Source organism: Xiphophorus maculatus, chromosome 16 (assembly GCF_002775205.1).
Source record: "Xiphophorus maculatus strain JP 163 A chromosome 16, X_maculatus-5.0-male, whole genome shotgun sequence".
Taxonomy (NCBI): Eukaryota; Metazoa; Chordata; class Actinopteri; order Cyprinodontiformes; family Poeciliidae; genus Xiphophorus; species Xiphophorus maculatus.
The window spans coordinates 25046520-25067403 of NC_036458.1; the positions used below are offsets into that span (position 1 = coordinate 25046520).

At 37.0% G+C, this 20884-nt stretch overlaps 1 protein-coding gene across 3 annotated transcripts in view; it reads right to left on the reverse strand.

Annotated features, from left to right (window-relative positions):
- Positions 1 to 20884, reverse strand: part of LOC102227817 (potassium voltage-gated channel subfamily C member 1-like) — a 74315-nt gene that overhangs the window by 32839 nt on the left and 20592 nt on the right. For all 3 annotated transcript variants that reach the window (XM_023348902.1, XM_023348901.1, XM_014473645.2), the window contains exons 2-4: positions 2911 to 3042; positions 1649 to 2510; positions 327 to 539 (exon numbers count right to left, since the gene is read on the reverse strand). In XM_023348902.1, coding sequence (XP_023204670.1) covers positions 327 to 539; positions 1649 to 2510; positions 2911 to 3042 — 1207 coding nt within the window. The remainder of the gene's footprint in view (positions 1 to 326; positions 540 to 1648; positions 2511 to 2910; positions 3043 to 20884) is intronic.

A 20884-nucleotide genomic window follows, 5' to 3' on the forward strand; every position in this document is an offset into this window, starting at 1 on the left:
ACTCTTTATGTGCCACAAGATAGTGCATGCAAAGTTGAGCGGTCTCAAGGGAGTGACACTGATGAAGCTGAGCTGTTACACCTTATAATGGTTCTAGGCAGGAAACTGTGAGAAGATGTGTCTTTATATGTATTAAAGAAGGTATATTAACAGATTAACATTACTTCATTTTTAAGTATAAATATGTTTTTCTGAGTGTGTCAGTACATTTTGAATCTGGTTTTGTACCATTATGTGCCATTAACATGTATCATTTTGTCAGGAACATGCATCAAGTAAAAGCTTACTGTTTTTACTGAGGTTCCCTTTTCCTGTTGCTCGCTTACCTTTCCGAACGTTCCCATCTGTGGTTCGCTGAAACTCCCCAGCACTCAGAAGAAAGCAGGCACGGTCGTGTGGGTACCGTTCACGGCTGGTGTTAGAGCCAAGTCCTCCAGTGACTGGACTGCGCTCATCCCCAAGAACCTGGTCTATGGTAGGACAGTCCTCATTGGCCAGAGCTGCTGCATTGGCAGCTGCATCACCATTCTGCTTAGAGTCTTAGAAAAAAGGTGAAGAAGATGGAGGGAGAGATGGAACATCAGTAAAGTGACAAAATGAAAGTGAAAAACAGATAACAGTTACTACAAAAAGTGAAAATAAAAATATAACTTATGAAATACAACTGGGAAGAGAGGAAAAGAAAAAAGTAGTTTACACTGAGAACAAAACAACTTCAACAGAACAAATAAATGAAACTCATTGTAAGTAAACGGAAAACTAATTTTAGTTATATGAAGTGACATTAACATTTAGGAATGGCCCAACCAAAGTCACAATTGGAATCCAACATAGAATCTGATCTAGATGGCTCAACTTTACGCTGATTTAGGACTAGCTTTTTTATTCTGTTGTGATTTTTATACACTATAAAAAAAACATCTCTCACCAACCCATTTATGATACACAATAGAAAGACACACTGCTCCAAATAACACCTGCCAATATTTGAAATAAGAATTTCTAACAAGTTTTACCAAGCTCTAATGTTCAGCTATTAAGTGAAATATTGTTTTATTTCTTAGATTACTTATTTATTAATTTTTCAACAAGCTAAAACACCTCACTGCATGTCCTTTAAGACACCGACATGCATCCCTGAGAAATACAGTGAAAGTCCATTAACTTTTCTCTATTCAGTTTTTTTAATACTAATTTTCATTCCAGACTATTTCCCAGGTACATAGACTGTGTCTGATAAAAGTTATTACCCAAATAACCTATAAAGGAATGGAGCATAAAATAAATGGATTCACCAAAACATTATGCAAAATACATTGTTTGAGATTTAATAGCAAGATTTGGTATTATGATTGGCAAAAAACATCTCCAAGTTTTCATTATTACCAATTATTAATTGTGAAAGGTATTGAAAACACTTTTTAAAAATCTATTAATGAGAAAGTGTAACCATTAAACTAATAATGTTTTACAGATGTGTCATTATTGTGTTTTTATTTATTTATTATTATTATTATTATTATTATTATTATTATTATTATTATTATTATTATTATTATTATTATTATTATGTTAATTTCATCACACAATGTCCGGTATGTCCTTCATGACATTCTGAAGCATGCATATTTAATCTAATCTAACTTACCTGCTCTGTTAATTTCAATGATCTCTTCCTGTGCCAATGGACAGTCTCCAGTACCTATCATGCTTCCAGATTCCACCAAGCCTGGCCCAATTACATTGCCCATTAATCTATGTGGAGAAGCAGTTGCCATTGCCAGAGCATCTGGCTTGCAGTAATTAGGACTTCCTGGCTGTGGCGCTCTTGGGATGTGCTTGTTCCTTTTCTTTGGAAGCTTCTGCTTTGCCATGGCCAGTGAGTAGTACATCCCAAAGTTGTTGACAATAACAGGCACAGGCATAGCAATGGTTAGCACACCAGCCAAGGCACATAGGGCACCCACTAGCATTCCCGACCATGTTTTCGGGTACATATCTCCATATCCAAGAGTAGTCATTGTCACCACAGCCCACCAGAAGCCAATGGGAATGTTCTTAAAGTCGGTGTGGGCTGCAGCAGTTGGATCCTTAGGGTCAGCTCCAATACGTTCAGCATAGTAGATCATAGTAGCAAAGATGAGGACGCCCAGTGCCAGGAAAATGATTAGCAACAAGAACTCATTGGTACTTGCCCGCAAAGTGTGGCCCAAAACCCGTAAACCGACAAAATGGCGGGTTAGCTTGAATATACGCAGGATACGGACAAAACGTACCACACGTAGGAAGCTCAACACATCTTTGGCTGTTTTAGAGGATAGGCCACTAAGTGCTACCTCCAGGTAAAAGGGAACAATAGCCACAAAGTCTATGATGTTAAGGGTGCTACGGAAGAACTCTGCCTTGTCAGGGCAAAAGATGACCCGGGCCACCACCTCAATGGTGAACCAGATGACACAGACACCCTCCACATATGTCAGCCAGCCATCTGTCACAACTTCATATACAATCTGTAAAGTAAATAAAAAAGGAATTAGAGGAGTTTATTACTTACTTAGAGAAATGTATTTACCTTCTGATTCTCTACAGTGTCTATGATGTTATTTATATTTCATGGTATAACTGTATAAAGTACTATTTAGTTTGTTGCTCTTTCTTTGGCTCTAATTAAATACAGAGTAGAAATTAAACACAACTTTGTAGAAGTATGACTTATGCTCCCCCATCTTCATAAAAACATGCACTGATGTTTATTCTAAGATACTGTGGTGATAGTAGATGCAACTGCATATAGTTCCCTCTTCCAGCAAAGAAAAAAGACAATGCAAACCTCAAACAATGCCTTTGAGATGTAATGAGTAGTTTAGGCACTAAGCAACTATAGCCTTAATATTAATATTGTCACCTTACCTCCTCATGTGTTACGTTGCCAGTAGTGACATTCTCTGTTTTGTTGTAGATGGTATTGAAAGCCTCATGGGTCTCCAAGCAGAAGGTGGAGATCGAGAGAAGGATGAAGAACAGCGAGGCCAAGGCCACATACTGCAGGAAGAGAAACAAAGACAGTGCAAACCAAAAATGTGTTACATTTGCATCTCAAGCTTATGAATTTCTACATTAAAACATTAAAAAATTACACCATTGTAAAATCATACTGCATGTTGTGAATAAGTGTCTTTCAGCAGAATTTTAATATTCATATTTTGCAGGCTATTTAGAGGGTTTGAGTCATTGCAGTATATGCAGTACAAAAAACTGCCAAAAGGTGGCAGAATTTACATACCGATCAAAACAGAAACACTTCTAAGTCAGAAAGAAATGTTCTGACTGTTGAAATCTGCTACATACTAAAGGAACAGAAATATTGATATTGACATTTGAGTCCTAAAAATAAGGACAGAGGTTCAGCAAACATATTGCAAAAAGAGAGTAAAAAGAAAACAAATAAATGTAAACACATCCAGGATTACGACACTGATGTGTTTAAAACATTTCATTATATAACCAAAAAAAAAGTACTTTGTGAATAATTACCTTACATTAAGAATACTGATGCATATGCAGAAAGACAATTAGGTTTGTCATATACTGTACCATCTCGTAGTTGTTCTGCAGCAGCCAGATTTGGTATTTTGAAGTCTACTGCAGTCTAATACCTCCTGCCACACCTCACCCACCTTTACTCACTGTGTTTCAATGCCTCAACAGATTAGGAAATATGACAGTCAGGCAACTTTTATCTCTTATAACTTCAGATCTAACCATAATTACGAACCTGTGGCTGCAAAATATCTTTAATTTAGAAATGGAAATCCTTGCAAATAAATCACACAAATAATATTTCATCAGGCTAGCTAAAGACGTACAATACTTACAGTAATAACATTATTGTCAAAAAGAAATGTGCTGACTGTTGAGATGGTGTGGAGTTGTACTACAACCAGAGTCAATCAAACCAGAGTATTGATAGTGGGCAGGCGGTGCTAACATGTACAATATTACATATAAAAATAACTCTTCGGCAGATTATGCTGCTATGGGCTCCTGGTCCCAGATTTATAAAGAGATTTTTATGTATAACCCTAGTAATCCATACCTTATTGTCAATGGAGTGGAGGGGGAAGAATCTAAGATTAGGCAAGTTTTGAACCATATTTTTAAGATCTGCATCCCTGACAGCGTCAGTTTTTACATTACAAGAAAATAATATGACTTTTAGTTCTAGCATTAATGCTGAGGCATTCACAATGTTTACTTTTTTTGCTGGAAAGGTGCTATGTTGTCACCTGAATGCATCATAATGAAATAGGACAGCTACATGTACATTAAAACTCTGTCCATACTCTTCGTCAATGTTGAGTGAAAAAAATGACACACTTGTTCTACACTTTCCTTCGTACAGAGAGTCTGGGCTCTTAGGGTTACTGTAGAGGCAAACTATGGTTCACATGTAAGAAAGATGTCAGATCATGTTTTTTTCATCCAAGAAAAGAGATGCAGCAAAATTGATTAATGTAAAAAAAATTCTCTCTCTTATTTAATGTATTACTAACTTTTAGATCTATCAAAAGAAACTACCAAGACTTCAGCTCCTTCAAAATTATTCTGCTAGGTTGTGTTCCTGAAATAAACAGTCCAGTTTTACATCACTACCTCATGATGGTTTTGGGGCCATGATTCAAGTCAAAATCAAAATTTTATTTTAAATAATTTCTGCTTCAATCTATAGTTGTCCAAAGAATCCTAATGGTCTGATTTGCAAGACATAATGAAAAATTTATACAAGAGTGTATATAGTAAGTGAATTGTGAGTGTGCATTGTTAAAAGGTTTATTCAAAACTATACTTAAATATGTATAATGATACATATTCTCTACGTATAAAAACATTTGCCAGAAATACTATTATGCATATAATCCCACACAACATAACTGTGTTTTACCTATCATGGAGGAAAATTTAAAAAGGAAACAGATTTTAAAGCGGATTACAAAAAGGAAACAGTCATCTTATGAACTCCAGTTAGAATAAGACTTAATAGTGCTGCTTTTATGTGTTATATTAGTTTGATGCAAACAAAAGGTCTGACTTTACAGAGGAAACTGATCAACATAAACATGACACGCTTTGTTTTCCTGAGGAACATTCATCAGGATGAGAATTGACAAAGTCTGAAGAGCTTTGAATTAGGTAAAATATAATTTTAGATAAATAGACTTTAACACTGCTGGTCAAAGTAAATCATTTTTGTATCAGGCCAGATTTAAAAGGTTGAACACCAGGTGTCATATACCTTTACCATTATCATTATCATCTATTATATTTTTCATTTGTTAAAAGTGTTATCAAGATTTTGAGTGATGGTATGATCATAGCATGCCTATTAAAATACATTGGATGTTTGCATTGACTATGAAAGTCTTACATGTTAACATATGTATGTGTGTCTGTCAGGTCAGTGATGAAGACAGGCTGATGAAGTGTTTTTTTAGCCCTCAGAGAGAACACTAGGTCCCATTTCTTATTATGATGATCTAAATTAAAACCGCTATATAGAGCTGCCCTAGATATAAACACACACATACAAACGCACGCACACACCCCTACGCCCCCACACACATACACATCTGAGCAGCTGTGGCTCAGCTGGGAAAAAAGTATTTTTCTAGCATTTGGGAAGTTGTGAGTTCAGCTTCTCTCCACACCATATTTCAAAATGCACTTAGGCAAGACACTCATCCCAGAGTGGCCTACCGATCTGTGGATCAAATTATAAATGTTTTAATTGCATCACATGGGTCATTGCATCACTGGAAATGTGTCAATGTAAGACATTTACCATCATCAGCTCATGCAAGTATTGGAGATTCTTAGTTTAGAAGATTTTAGTTTGGTTTTGAAGCACCAACTGTACACAGATACACCAGTTTCCTCATTGGCTGATACAGAGATGAGGAATCATTATTTATTTATTTATTTTGCAATTAAGTGTAAAGAGAGAGATGACCAGAAATTATCATAAAATTTGTGTTTCAAATGTTTAAAAACTCAAAGACAATAAGTATACCTATAAATGCCTATAAATAATTACTGAGGGCAATTTATCAAATCTAGCAATTTAGATCAAAATTACCATGTTGGGGCAACACCTGGTTATCAGGAAATAATAGCCAGGTAGATCAGTCTCTTGTTCAGTTATGACCTATAAATAACCCTGCAAGGGCTTAGATATTAAAAAAACAATAAATGAAGGAATAAGTCCAGTACCGGCCACAAACAGCTTCACTCCAATATACAAGAGTTCAACTGGTGAGTTAAAATATTTTAATTCAGACATATTTTATTGATCCCAAAGGGAAATTAGATGTTGTTGTAACTCATTAATTCAGATTCTTGAAAGAGTTACTGTAGATGATGATGTTCTCTTGTAGCAGTCTGTATTGCAGTGAATTTGAAGAAGCCTCTAACTTAATATATTCAATTTTCTCAGGCCTTGTGAAGAGGATAGTCAAGGGTGTCCATAATTTTCTTGATTTTCTATAAAATTCTTCTTTGCATAATCATCTCCAGAGGTTCCACAGTCGTCCCCAGAACAGAACCAGAACAGAACCAAAACTAGCCTTTATCAGGTCTGAGTCTTTTTAGGTCCCTGCTTCTGATGCTGCTGCCCCAACAGATGAAGGCAGCAGAGATGACTCTCTCAACAACAGACTGATAGAAGGTCTGCAGCATCTTGCTAGAAACCTTGAAGGATCTTATCTTCAACAAGTCCAGTCTGCTCTGTTCCTTCTTACAGTTTAACTGTTGATTCTCCAGTCCAGTTTGTTGTCCAGATGAACACTCAGGTATTAATATTCCTCAACCACCTCCACTTCTTCACCCATGATGTAAATAGAGTTTGATCTAACCATGTTCCTCCTGAAATCATCAATCATCTCCTTTGTTTTGTTCACATTTAAGATGAGATATTCTCACACCATGACACAAAGCGCTCCACCAGGTCTCTGTACTCGGCCTCTTGTCCATCTCTGATACTGTGGTGCTCCTGTGTTGCTGACCACCTGGTTAGATACACAGTCCTCCAGGCTGGTCACTGTTTAAGTTTTTGTGCTGCTAAAAAGTACAACTACAACAAAAACAAAACAATTTTAAGTGTAAAGTATAGCTATATTTTCCAACGTCATTGCTGGAGACATTTGACTTCCTGAATACAGAGCAAAATTAGATGTATTCGCACATGTAAAGTGTACAGTGAAAGAAAATTATTTCAATACTTTACATTTGATTGTTTTTTGTTTTGTTTTTTTGCAACAGACACACCTTGCTCTGTGAACATTGCCATATTTCCAGTAGAAGCTTTTTATCATGCCATGATTAAAATGTACTAACATTCGATTTAACAGTATTAAAGGTCATTCCTCCTGCTATAATTCAGCTAATTAAATTCAGCTGTTACTGAAAAGGAACCATTATAAATGGTTGTAACTTTATAGACAAAAATGCAACAAGAAATTCACAAATAAGACTCTGATGTCAATTTCATTCCCTTCCACATAGGGAAGAAAACATTTGTTTACAAATCATGGTGATATCTCTAAAGAAAACAAGAACCAAATACCTTTCTTTTACACTCTCACAAAAAAAAGTTTAAGAAATTAATTTCAAAATGATGTATGAAGTTTTCCCTGTAATGACTTTCTGTAAAAGAAATTCAAAATCAACAGGGCCCGAGAGAAAACCATGCTTTGCCCCAGTCCCAATACTCCCACTTCCACCTTTGTTCCTCCCCTGTTTCCTTCAAACACATGATGAAGGTTTGGAGTGCATAGTGTTTTCCAATTCTTCACATCTGTCTTTCACCCATTTGGGATCCTATTTCTACACTTCTGCTAAGCCCAAGTGGACTTTGGCGAAGTATATTACCCACAAGGGGTTCACCGATTGTGATTCTGGCTGATCACAGATTGCCAATCTTTAAAAAGCTGACGATTCCAATTTTGGCCACTACCAAATTTTACTGACTGAAATGTCGCTAAATACAGCAATGATAAAAACCCAGCAAGTAATTTCTGGGTTTTTATCATTTTTGGGGGGACCAATAAGCATCCTTAAAATTACTGGCGCGATGCCTGGAGTATGGAAGCCTTTCTCCTCCCAGAGCTGCTGCCTGGTAGCGGCGAAGAGCGAAGGTCAGGGAAGAGCGGGGCAGGTGTATTTATACAGGTGAACGGATAACCTGAACACTGAGGACCGCTGTGCTGTAGGGGATGCTTAATGTAAGCGCAGCTTTACAGACGAACCAGAAAATGAATTTCATATCATGCGGTGGCACTGGGATAAAGCACAACCTATGTATGGAGGCCTCAGTCCTCAATGCACCTGATACAGGTTCAATTCCCGCCTGATGACCCTTTGCTGCATATCTTCCTCCTCTCTCATTACCCACTTTCCTGTCGGACCACTTTTAAATAAAGACCACTAGAGCCAATAAAAACCTTTAAAATAATAAAAGGTCTATCAGAAACAGACCTCACTGTATTCTTGTGTAACTGGAACTATTCACAAAGGACTAAGCTTCATATGCAACCCTTGATACAATATAAAGGGTCAGGGATTCCAAAATAATTTTGGATCTGGCCAAGCATTTACTTTACATACAGTACAATAAATTATTTTACAAAAATGGTGTAATAACAGACCCTACTTGAATAAAAAATATTTTTCTTTTTTAGTTCCAAATGCATTTTAAAACTCATCTGATCATTTATAAATAAATGCCTAAAGACCATTCAAATCTGTGATCATATCTTTAACTCAGTCTGGCTGCTTTCTTCTTTTGTTTTACCTTCTTCCTTTTTTCCATCTTTTTCATGCCACTTTTTAGCATATGAACCTCCAGAGGCATTTAGGACCACTACATTACCTCTGGGATGACAAGAATAGCACAAGATAATAGAGTCTGCTACAATGCTATGAAGAGGAAAAGGAGAAAGAGAGGAAGGAAGGACAAATGGATGAAAGTAAAACATAAAAGTCATTTTTTTGTAATGACAACTTCAAGACATCTCCTTTGTGGAGAAACAAGTCACTTGAATTGGTCAGGTGTGATTTTGACTCATTCCAACTGTCATCCTCAAATCATCAGGGTTCCAGGGATCCTCACTTCAAAGTCAGGTGATTGACTGGGCCATAGCAGCTCTTTGACTAATAGCTAACATTTCCTATGGTGTTAGGGTCCTTACGGACCCGTTTTGAGTTTTAGCATGCATAAAAGTACTTCATACATTTGTTTTTTGCGTTGAAACTTTTTGACTTTGTCAGGGACTTACATTTAAACTAAGTAAAATCAATTTTTTTTTTACTTTTTTTACTAAATTATAAAGTGCTCTGGTGAAAAAATTGACTTTTGTGGTGTTCGGGTCATTTGTGACCCGGTTAAAATTTTCGATTATAAAACAATAAAAAATGCCAAAAATTAAATCATGAACACACAATCAACCAACAGCCTCTTCCTCCAACCACTTGAGCTTCATTTAGGGGCTTTTCTCTTTGCCTTTTTGCGAGAACAAACAAAGGGAGACATGTCCAGGTTTGTCAAGCCATTTGAGTGTAGAGGTGGTGACATGCAGAGTACACATCTCCAATTCACAGGATGCAACAATGAGGAGAAGATTCACTGTAAATGAAGCTTTGGATCACATCTTTGCTGCAAATGAGACAGAGGACACAGGATTTTAGCGATGGAGATGAGCAGGTCTCTGAGAACGAAGATGATGTGGAGTACCAATTGGAAGAAACAGACACAACTGATCAATCTGAAGAGGAGGTCACTGGTGCTGAAGCCGCTCCTGCTGAATCATTCCAATCCAAACGTGGCAACATCCGTTGGAGCACAGTTCCTCCTGATGTGCATGGAAGGACAGCTGCTGCAAACATCATCAAAATGACCCCTGGGGTCACGAGGTTTGCTGTGACAAGAGTAAGTGACATCAAGACGTGCTTTGATCTTTTTTTGTCATTGTCACTAAAAAAAGTCATAATTGCTATGACAAACCTTGAGGGGAAAAAAGTCCATGGCAACACGTGGAAAGACATTGATGAGACGTACCTGGATGCCTACATTGGTGTTCTCCTCCTTGCTGGAGTTTACAGATCCAGCAATGAGGCAACTGAGAGTCTCTGGGATGCATCAACGGGCAGAAATATTTTCTGGGCAACAATGTCTCTTTGGACCTTTCAGATGATCTCAAGAATCCTCAGATTTGACAATCGAGACACCAGAGCAAAATCTGACAAGCTTGCTCCCATCAGGGATGTTTGGGAGAGATGGGTGCAACTCCTTCCACTGATGTTCAACCCAGGGCCAGAGGTGACAGTGGATGAACGTTTTTTCCCTTTCCGAGGAAAATGTCCATTCCGGCAATACATGCCCAGCAAGCCAGGCAAATATGGCATAAAAATCTGGGCAGCCTGTGATGCTAAAACAAGCTATGCGTGGAACCTACAGATTTACACAGGCAAATCTGCAAGCGGCATCCCTAAAAAAAACCAAGGAAAACGTGTAGTCCTCGATTTGACTACTGGACTGCAGGGTCACAACATCACTTGTGACAATTTTTTAACTGATTATTTTGTTGCCTTCTTCTCTTAAGGTTCATTTGACCACTTTTTAGACATTGAAAACGAGGGTACGTCTCATCAATGTCTTTCCACGTGTTGCCATGGACATTTTTAGACATTGTTAAAACAAAGGCCCAGGGGGCCACAAAAAAATATTAAAACCAATCTTTTCATGGATGAGGGAGCCCAACCAGCTAAACAAGAGTTAAGAAAAACATTGGATGATAAAAGATTGTTTTTAGGGTATTTTACGGCTGATTTAATACACGGGTCCAAAATGACCCGCTAACACTACAGATGGCAGCAGAAAGCTAACACCAGAGGAAGGTTAAAGAATTTCTAAAGCGAGCAGACATAAATCATTGTTGAGTTCTGCTGCAAGTCACTGACAGGTTTAAATATTTGAAAATAGTTGAGAGACGTACATGCAGTCAAATTTATAAACATATCTAAAAAGTTATTAAATCTAATAATACACATTACTTCAACATAGCAATAGTCATGCAATTACTTTTAAAATAGCACAAATTGTAATGTAGCTGGTTCCAGGTTGACATGAACCTCCTGCCACTGCAGAAGGAGATAAAGACCAATGGCAGACCTGGACATGCACCACTCAGCCTCCTCTGGAACTTGACTGTCTTAGACTTTTGAGCTCTCGGCTTGTGTTTAGCAGTTCTGTAATGCATCTCCTCCCCCCCTTCCCCCACCCACACACACCCTTGTCTTTACCTAAATGCCCAAGATGTAAACCTGCAGGTGTAAAAATTGTATGAGACAATTTTGACCAAATGAGTGACATAGTATGATCATCTAACTAATAATCACTGACAAAAGGATGTTTGCAGTTGTGTCTTTTTTAGATGGTGGGCTGAGTTTAAAAAAAAACTGTTTCAGTTACTTTGTCTGCTTTAACCCCAGTGACAACAAAAATTACCATTGTACTATTCTTCTCAGCAGCTTTTTGAATGCTGCTATAAAAATCTATGCACAGCAATCTAAATATAACACCAAAAACAAGAACATCACAAATAGAAAGATAAAATTAGAAATAAGTATCAGCACATATTCCACCTCTAAGGTAGAGCTCATCAAATGCAGCAAACAAAGATGGCCAAAAATTAAGCTATTGTTGCAAAAAAGAAAAAAAAAAACATACAAAAAATACACATTTTATATCACAGTTTTATTTCTGTCTGAAAAACATCTCCCTTTTTATTAATTATTTTATATTTATAAATATGTATAAATATTTTTATGATTGCCTAAAACCATGAAAATATTGCTCAGATATTTGAGGTGGTATGTGGCATAATGACATATCTTCACCCGTCTTTTTCGTCTTGTTTCTTGTAAAGATAAGTGAGGGGAAATGCATTGGACTAAATTACTAATACAGCTGCTCGTCCACACTGACACACTCAGTAGTGTGCACCTCAACAGGACAATGCTTTGGTTCTTTCTCAAAGAAATATTCAAAATTTGCCTGAAGAAAACTCAACATATTTTTAGGGTTTTTCCCCAAAACACTTGGTAAGCCCGGTCTTATCAAATACTTGAGCAAGCAAATACATAGTCTTAAAAAGACCAAACAAAAAATTACAATTAAAATAAATATCTCTTTTTTGTAAGTGCTTTTTTCCCTTACCAGCACACTACCACACCAGCCCACTGTACAACACATACTGTATGTGAACTTTATCAAGCTCCAGCACTGATACAGAGTCAGGCACCTGACAATCGTGTGTCAGATGGAAATGCACACACCACATAATTCTTTCCCAAAGATATGTCGTTCTCACGGCATGCTCAACATATTCCTCTAAAAGCGTGACTGAAGCTTGTGTTTGCAGGTCACAGTGAGCTAGCGCAAGCAGAGCAAACGCTGTGGCTTTTAAAACTGACAACTACCTTGGTACGATATTCTCCAAAGGAAAATGAATCTTCACATGGACCATAAATTAATATACATGTATAGAACATTTATAGGACCATGGTCCTCAGGGACAGCGAATCCTGTCCTGCTACACAGCTGCACCTGCTGCTGCACAGCTGGCTGAAATGAGTGGATGATAAACAGACTTCTGCTGCAATTGGAGGCTTGTCAAGAATTTAATGTAATAATTTCAATCAGTTTTGCTTGGGTGGGGACAAAACACTGCTCTAGGGGGTGTCTTCTAATCTTCAGTGGGACAACCTGTTTTTTGATTCCACTTTAGTACTTTCCCACATTCACAACATTGGATGATATTGAGATCACAGAATCTCAACATCATCTTGCTCATGTGTTTCATTTAAATACATAAATAAGAACAAAAGAGCTGGGTAACATTACAATTCATATGCTACTAATAATACCTTTCATAAAGTTCTGTTCAAATGTACTTCACTGACACAGACAGGCCTCCGGACGCATAGATAAAAAAAAACTGTAAAAATGTCATATTAAAGTGTGATATGACATTGATGAGGCCAGTGAAAATTAAGGAAGTAATTGATTTCAGATTTCAGGCTAAAGTATCTGGTAAGAGTTCAGGAAGAACTCAGGTCCAGCTTGTGAACTTTTACAAAAGTCGAGGTACTGAAAAAGGGAAACTTTGTCATGTTATGTTTAGACTACCAACTTTTTGGAGATGTTCAGCTACTTGTTTATTTACAGCTATTGTTTTGCTTGAAAAGATCAAATCAGCCTGACTGCCAATTTTACTGCACATTGCACTTTGTTGATACTGAATACTAGAGCTCTATTTTTTATGTCAAATAATATATGTGTTGTTTGACATGTAGATATGGTGCAAATTAATTTCCCATTTCATTAAAATACCATTGACCTTTGAAATTACCACTGATTACTACTCCAATAAATGATATCACTCGCTTCAGATAAAACTTGTGACTGCTCTATCCACCTTGAGTGATTCAATAGTGCTATAGCTTGACTCCAAAACAAGACTTTCTCACTGTTCTCTAAAGTGTTTTATTTACATTCTTCATTTTAGCAGCTGTGTAATGTATCCTAAGATTTTAATTGAAATGTTTTTACTCAAATTTTTAATTCTTTTTTTTTTTTTTTTTTTTTCAAAAATACACCAGCAGGCACATTCAGGTCAGTGTGTAAAAGAATTCTTCCTGAATTTGATTAAAGCAGGGCAGGTTGAGAATATGTAGGTTAAAGACTTCTGGACTCTTCACCTCACAGCAGGAACCTAAACTCATAGAAAAATGACAGGCTTGCATTTTTGTGTAAATTTATCAAACCTAAAACAAAAGGAAAACATGAAAACAAACTATTATCAGATCAGAGCAAGGCACGTTTATTAATTCATTTTACACTGTTAATACAAAGTGCTTTACAGGAAATCAAAGGAAAGACCAACAAATAATTAATGCCATAAGTTACTACCGTAAACATAAATAAATGTTAAAATGGCAAACTTAAATAAAGATGTGATTTAAAATTTAATTACAGAGGTGAATTATACCTTCAAATCAATACTTCAATCATTCACAATCAAGAATCAAGAAACAGTTTGTTACTGAGTATTTATGATCAGTAAACAAAAGTGTTTTCCTAACTTAAAATAACCAAAAGTTTCTGATAATTTCAGGTTTTATTAAGTGTTTTCTGTAGCTGTAGAATAGACCTCTGTCCTGGGAAGACTGAATACTCGGGTCTCTGATGATATGAGGTGCTTCAATAGTTCAACTTTGCAAGCAAATTCGAAATGTGCTTTGGCCCAAAATGCTTTTTAGACCAAAAACAGAATTTTTAAATCTATCACAAAGGAAATCAGTCCAGAAATTTAGGAGTTGGTGTAATATGACCCTTTATCCTGGTCTTGGCCATGACTCTGACAACTTCCTTTTAAATTTTGCCGCAGCAGCCTAACAGACAAAATCAACCTTATGAAAACCTACTGAAAATAAAAGTGTGCACCAGTTTTTGTGCCATGGTTTGACCAGAAACTCTTTGACAATGAGGTGAGAGTAAGCATACATGGTTGTTAACCATATCTTTGTTTTTAAAACAAAAAGCCTGCATTTTGTGTAATTCTTAATTCCAAATACTCCAAAGTGTTTTATACTACAATCAGTATCCACCTATTCACCTATTAAATCCACCTATTAAAACCATCAGTATTCCACTGATGGTTTTAAGCTACATCTTAGCCACAGCTGCCCTGTAGGCGGCTATTCAATCAGCACCAGAGGGCCATCTGACCACCACAAGAGGTGAGCAGGTTGAATAAGACAAACTGAGCAGGGGAGACCAGGAACTTCATGTTCTTTCCAGATGCAGTCACATAGAATAAATGAATAATATCAGTGAATGTTTTCAATTCAATTCAAATTCAAAAACACTTTATTGATCTCAAAGAGAAATTAAATGTTGTAACTCATATTCATTCAAGAGTTTCAATTGTAGATAGTGATGGCTGTTGGCAGTAAAGATTTTTATTTTGAACATTTGTTAAAGCTGTTACCATATCGTGACAGTATAACATGAGACGGATAATCTGTGAAAAAATCAAGTTTCTCTGGCTCCTATCTGTTGTCCTACTGCCATCTGCCAAACATATCGCTCCAGTTCAGAAACAACCAATCAGAGACTGTCAATCACACTAGTATGCACATTGCTCAACGTGCTAGTGGTGAAGAAAGAACTCATCATTACAAGATAACTGTTTATCTGCCATCATTGATGGCCATGCTAACTAGCCAGCAAATTCATGGCACACTCCTCTGTGGGGAACCAGATGTAGCTTAGCAGAGAGCAATGAGGAGGGTGTGAGCAGCATGTATATGAGGATGACTGACAGCACTAAGACCCTCCTGCCAGGTTCTGCTGGTGCTCTTATTTTGCTGTCTGCTGTTATCATATGATATGATGCTTTTTCAGGATGATGTCTTGATGCGCAATAAACAACTTGATACAATCATATCAGCTTCCTTAGATAACTGTTTACTATTTTTATAACATTGAGATTACATTTAATATTAATTGATTCTATGTAAATCTACTGAGCTGAATTAATTAAACTGACACCTCTAAGCGCTTCTGAGAAAACCAATTGACATCTGGCCTTCTTTGTACTCTTTCCAGTGTCACTAAAAACATGTTGATTTACTTTAAAAAAATTGGGATACTGTATATATAAATTTCTCATTGACTTTTACATATTGGAAGATGACTAACCAATTGCCCAGGAGAGTTCTAAATTCAGGAACCAAAAATCAACATAAAATATTGCAATTTGCCAAATCTCTGCAGATTTTGGGAGAATACAGCAAAGCATTTAGCATGGTGTGTGCTTGTCCATACACTGACTGATTTTCAGCACATTATGAGGTGAAGTTTAGAATGAATTAAACGCTATATTTACAAACACATCAAAAAATGAGTCCCTTTGTCTTTGTAGGATTTTCTGCCAACTGCTTCCAGAGCTAAGCTAATGCAGGTATTTGCTTCACACTAATTCTTATATCCACGGAAACAAACATTGGCGTTGGTGTTATCTTAAGCGAGCCAGAAGAAAAGCCTTATGTTAGCTCAAGGGGTGCAGCAAAAAAACACTTAAAAAGTTATGAGTGCCGTGATTAAAGCTCCTGAGCTCTGTTTTTGATCTGCCCAAATCGGTGACAAAAGACAGCATTGGTGGAGTCCAGCTCTCACCGGAAACGAGCCCGACTTACTGCCGGCAATGCAGACCAGACTCTGACAGCGGTCATACAGGGACCTAACAGTCCGTATCAAAGGGCCTGGTACTCCATATTCTTGAAGAATCCCTCATTTCTCCAAGTCCACAAAACACATGTAGACCCATTGGGCGAGCTAAAACACACCCTCCAAGACCCAGCTGAGGGTGTAGAGTTGGTCCAGTGTTCCACGGCTAGGAATGGTCAATTCTGCTGAAATAGTTGCCAATACAGTCAGGATTGTCCTAATTATTTCAAGTTTAGTTTTCAAATACTGTCAGCCTTTTAATGTCAGAGTGGGAGAAAGTCCTTCTACAAATGCTGAGTTAATTTCCATTCTCCAGTGCTTCTGGTACTAATTAAACAAGAGATTAGTTGGTTGAGATAGGGAAGAGTTAATAACCTTGCTTGTCATCTAAAACAGCATTAATAAATTATGCAACAATAATAAGAATATCTGCAGGGATATTAGGAAACTAATATAATTTATATAGGTTAAATCTTTCCCTGCACTACGATCCTTTCAACAAAACTCTGAAAAAAATTTAATAAAATCAGAAAAAGAATTAAACTTTCACTAAATGTTTATTATTATGGAATCCCATGATACCAAGTTAGCTCTGGTGCTATGTAACCAAATGTCCTCCAGCACCAGTGCGCCCCCCACACACTCATCCCCCTTCCTCTCTGGCAACAAAGAGAGCACTGTCGCAGCATTATCATGTAAAAATGGGGGAAGGGAACCCAGGTGGATATATTGCTTATAGTGCATCAAAACCAGCAGGCATGTAGTGTAGAGGTGGGGGAAGAGCAGTACTAAAAAATTTTAAAGAGGAAAAATAAGCAAGCTTATAAGTGTATGTCTACTATTGTGAGAAAAAAGATAGAGCGTGGAAATGGGATGTGGGGCTAAATGTGGTCTTCTATTATGCAGATTTTGCTGTTCAGCATGAGGGTTCGTACTGACGACTATAAAAAAATATGTATCATCTAAATTTATTTATCTTTCCAATATTTTGATAAAATAAACATTGGTTTTTACCTTCAGTGGATATTCAACTGAACACTCAGATGTATAATTTGATCCAAAATGCTTCTGAATGTCCCTCCTTGCCCAAATTAGAATGGAAAAGATAAAAGACACGTAGCACAAGTGTAAAGAAAGGATAGTCTAAAGTGACCCCTATCCTGTTCTCTTTTTTAGTCTTGTACTGCTTCATACTCATGAATTTCCCACTCCAACTAAAACACCTCCCATTCTGTCACTCCCTCCCTCTCTCTGTTCCTCTCCTCCTCATTCTCTGCAGCACTCTAGAGCGCAGTCAGCTACTATGAAGACTGCAGTATTACGCTATAGCACAAGCAGAATGGGGGGCTACGGGTTGGGGTTGGTCCAGGGAGGAGAAAGACATGCAGTGGATACTTGCTTGAAGGGACTTCATATAGATATTGGGCTATGCAGCTCTCACTTTTCAAACAGTGAAAATCATAAGGACTCTGCTGATTCCAGGGAGGAAGGGGAAGAAAAGATTAAAAGAAAGCACAAAAATATAAAGTCATACTTTGAAACAGTTTTAAAAAGGTGTCATATAAACTACATGGCTAAACTACATCAGGCAACTGATTGCTTCTTTTTCTTCCTTCTAAAACTGGGAAATCCTTCTTAAACCATCATAAACTACTATTGTAAACCAGATTTGTCTCCATGTTATACATTTAACAAATTAATGTTTTCATGTTGACAGCACAAGGTGGTATTGGACACATAGCTGGGTACAAATGTCAGAACTAAACTCATGCAGACTCTGACAAGGTTACTTTGTCCAGTCACCGGCAAATGCAGAGCAGCATGGGAGACATTTATTCATCAATAGTACTGGAGCAAAGAGCAATTCCTCAAGTGAAATAAAGTACCTGTTATGCTGTTACGTGTAATAATGTGAGTGTATAAAGTATCAGTGAATTTCCCCAATGTGAGATCAGTAAAGTATAGGTATTGTTGTGTGACGCAGTTTTAAGAATAATACTAAATTTATTCACACCTAAAATATCCAGTGCTCCCTTGTCAGTTTTTTATGCACATGTACCAAACAAGTAGAGCATTGTTTTATACCTAAACATGTATACGCTTCTTATGAATGAACTAAGTGTACCATTCTGTACTATCCAAAGACTCACAAGTACTGGAAAAACATAAGCTGATTTCACAACACAGCTGTTCAACCACTTCAAATAGGGTAAATGGTAAAATGCCTTGTTCTTGTATATCGCAGGATCAAAACAGCTCAAAAGTGATTTTGATCTTTTTTATTATGAAAGAAAAAACCCCGGAACATTTATCATTTTCAGGTGTGTTTATCATATTCCACCCACTTGTCAGTCTGTCCTTCTGTCCATCTATTCTTACATCCAGTTAGTGTCAGTACCTACCTATGCTTAACAATCAAACCCAATTTTTATTTAGCCATGTAGTGTTCCCCTTTATTTTCACATATAGGTATGATTTCATATTTTCACAGGGCCACAAGGCCACCATGCTAACAATCAATGCAATTTTTGATTGTTGGCAATCAAAAATGGCTAACAATCTATCAGCAGATCTTTGAAGATCTGCTGTTACCAAGATGGAGTGGTTGATAATGAGAGCTGAAAAATTAAAAAAAGTAGGGACTCAGCTCTCCCTCCATAGCAGTTGGCTCTTCTGATTCCCTGCAAAGCACTGGCTCTTAGAGCCGATGCTTTTCAGCATGGCCTATCATTTACAGTAATTATAACATTTCTGCAAAGTTTCAGCAAGTCCCATTTAAAACATTTTAAAACTTTTTTTAATGTTACCTTAAATTAAATTTAAGACAGAGAAAATATAAATATAGGTGATGGTTGCAGGAACATGTTTGATATTACAATCAAATATAGCAAAAGTTAACATTTCTGAGGTCTGTATGTGGCTTTTGGCAGTGGCTTTGTGCTTCCCTGCATATGGCTATACAGTCTTAACCCCCACTGTGCTGAGCTAAAAAGTGTTTTTGTACAGGATGTACCTAGCCTTGTACGTGTTGGCAACACAAGACATCCTGTGGTGGAGACGAATGCCATCCAGCCAACTGGTTATAAATTTCACCTTACCCCTGATAGACACAAAAAGCTAACTAGCTAGCTGGCAAAAGCATATTAAAAGTCTTAAGCACCTTCAGTCATAGAACATAATGGAGATGACAGCAAGCAATTCAAATTTATGCCTGACAGAAGAGTAAGAAAAAAAAACCTACATATTGGAGAATATACAAGAATACATATAGCTGCCATAACAAAATTTAAAAACTGTAAATAATGTATATAAAGCTTACTTAAATTTTTCTCATGGAATCAAAACATTTTAAGACTTTTTAAGCAGGCACGGACACCCTGAATTAAAAGAAAACATTCCCAGGCAGAATTAATATAATTTCCATTTAAAATAAGGAACAATAGCACAGGATATGTAATCGAGAGAGCTACTTACATTGGTGAAGAACAAACATGCCTGGAAACTGGTCAAAGGCCACAGTATGAATGTCATACTGTGGTTGGTATACCATATTATGATTTGTATATATCATACTGTGACCACAACAACAGTACTTTATACAGATACTATACAGACACAACCAATAAAACTGGTTGTGTGGCTCAAAATGAATTGCAAATAATTAAACTTATAGTCGCGCTTTTGGTGGTTTGTGTTGAGCTCACAGTGAGACTGATGTGAATGCAGATATGTTTGTGTACAAAGGATAATGTGTAGCTTGTGCGTCTACATCTCACACAGAGATTGGTTCTGTATCTGTGCTTGCGGCTTGATAAAGTTCAAGTTGAAATTCTAATTCAAATATACTTTATTGATCCCAAACGGAAACTAGAACTGCATACAGTTATAATGGGTTTCTCACTTGACCTGGAAAATCCCCCCTTTGCAAACCCCCCGTCCCTCCTGCCGGAACATCTCCCACCCACACACCCCTCACGCGTGCGTTCCTTGACCTGGGTTTTGCTGGCGCACTGTGTGTGTCAACCAAGTTGGAAATTTTTTAATAAAGTTTTGAGCCCGAAGAGCATTCAGATGCTGGACAGCCCTGAAAATAAATGTACTGTTGCACCCAATGTGAACAAGACAAGTAAATGTACTGATGTTTACAGTTAGCACCACTTCCTTCTGGGAACAGGCCGGTGTTGTAATTGAAGAAATTGAATGTAATTGAAAAAAGTGTGAAAGTGAAACAACACAAAACACAGAAAAATATATACAAATCATATTATAATATGCAACCAGTATGAATACCATACTGTGGCCAAAAACAGTACTTTATACAGATACAATTAATTATAATTCTATATTAATTCTATATTCACTGTAGATTAAATTAGACAAGGCATGTCAAGGTTTAGACAAGTTGCTGGCCAAAATAAATGTGGATATGGCTTCATCATATGGCCAAAAAGAATTACTACACTATCATGGGAAGTTGTTTCTCATCTGTTGAAAATGTCAGGCCATGTAAATACATTTTACAAGAAAAAAAATCTACAT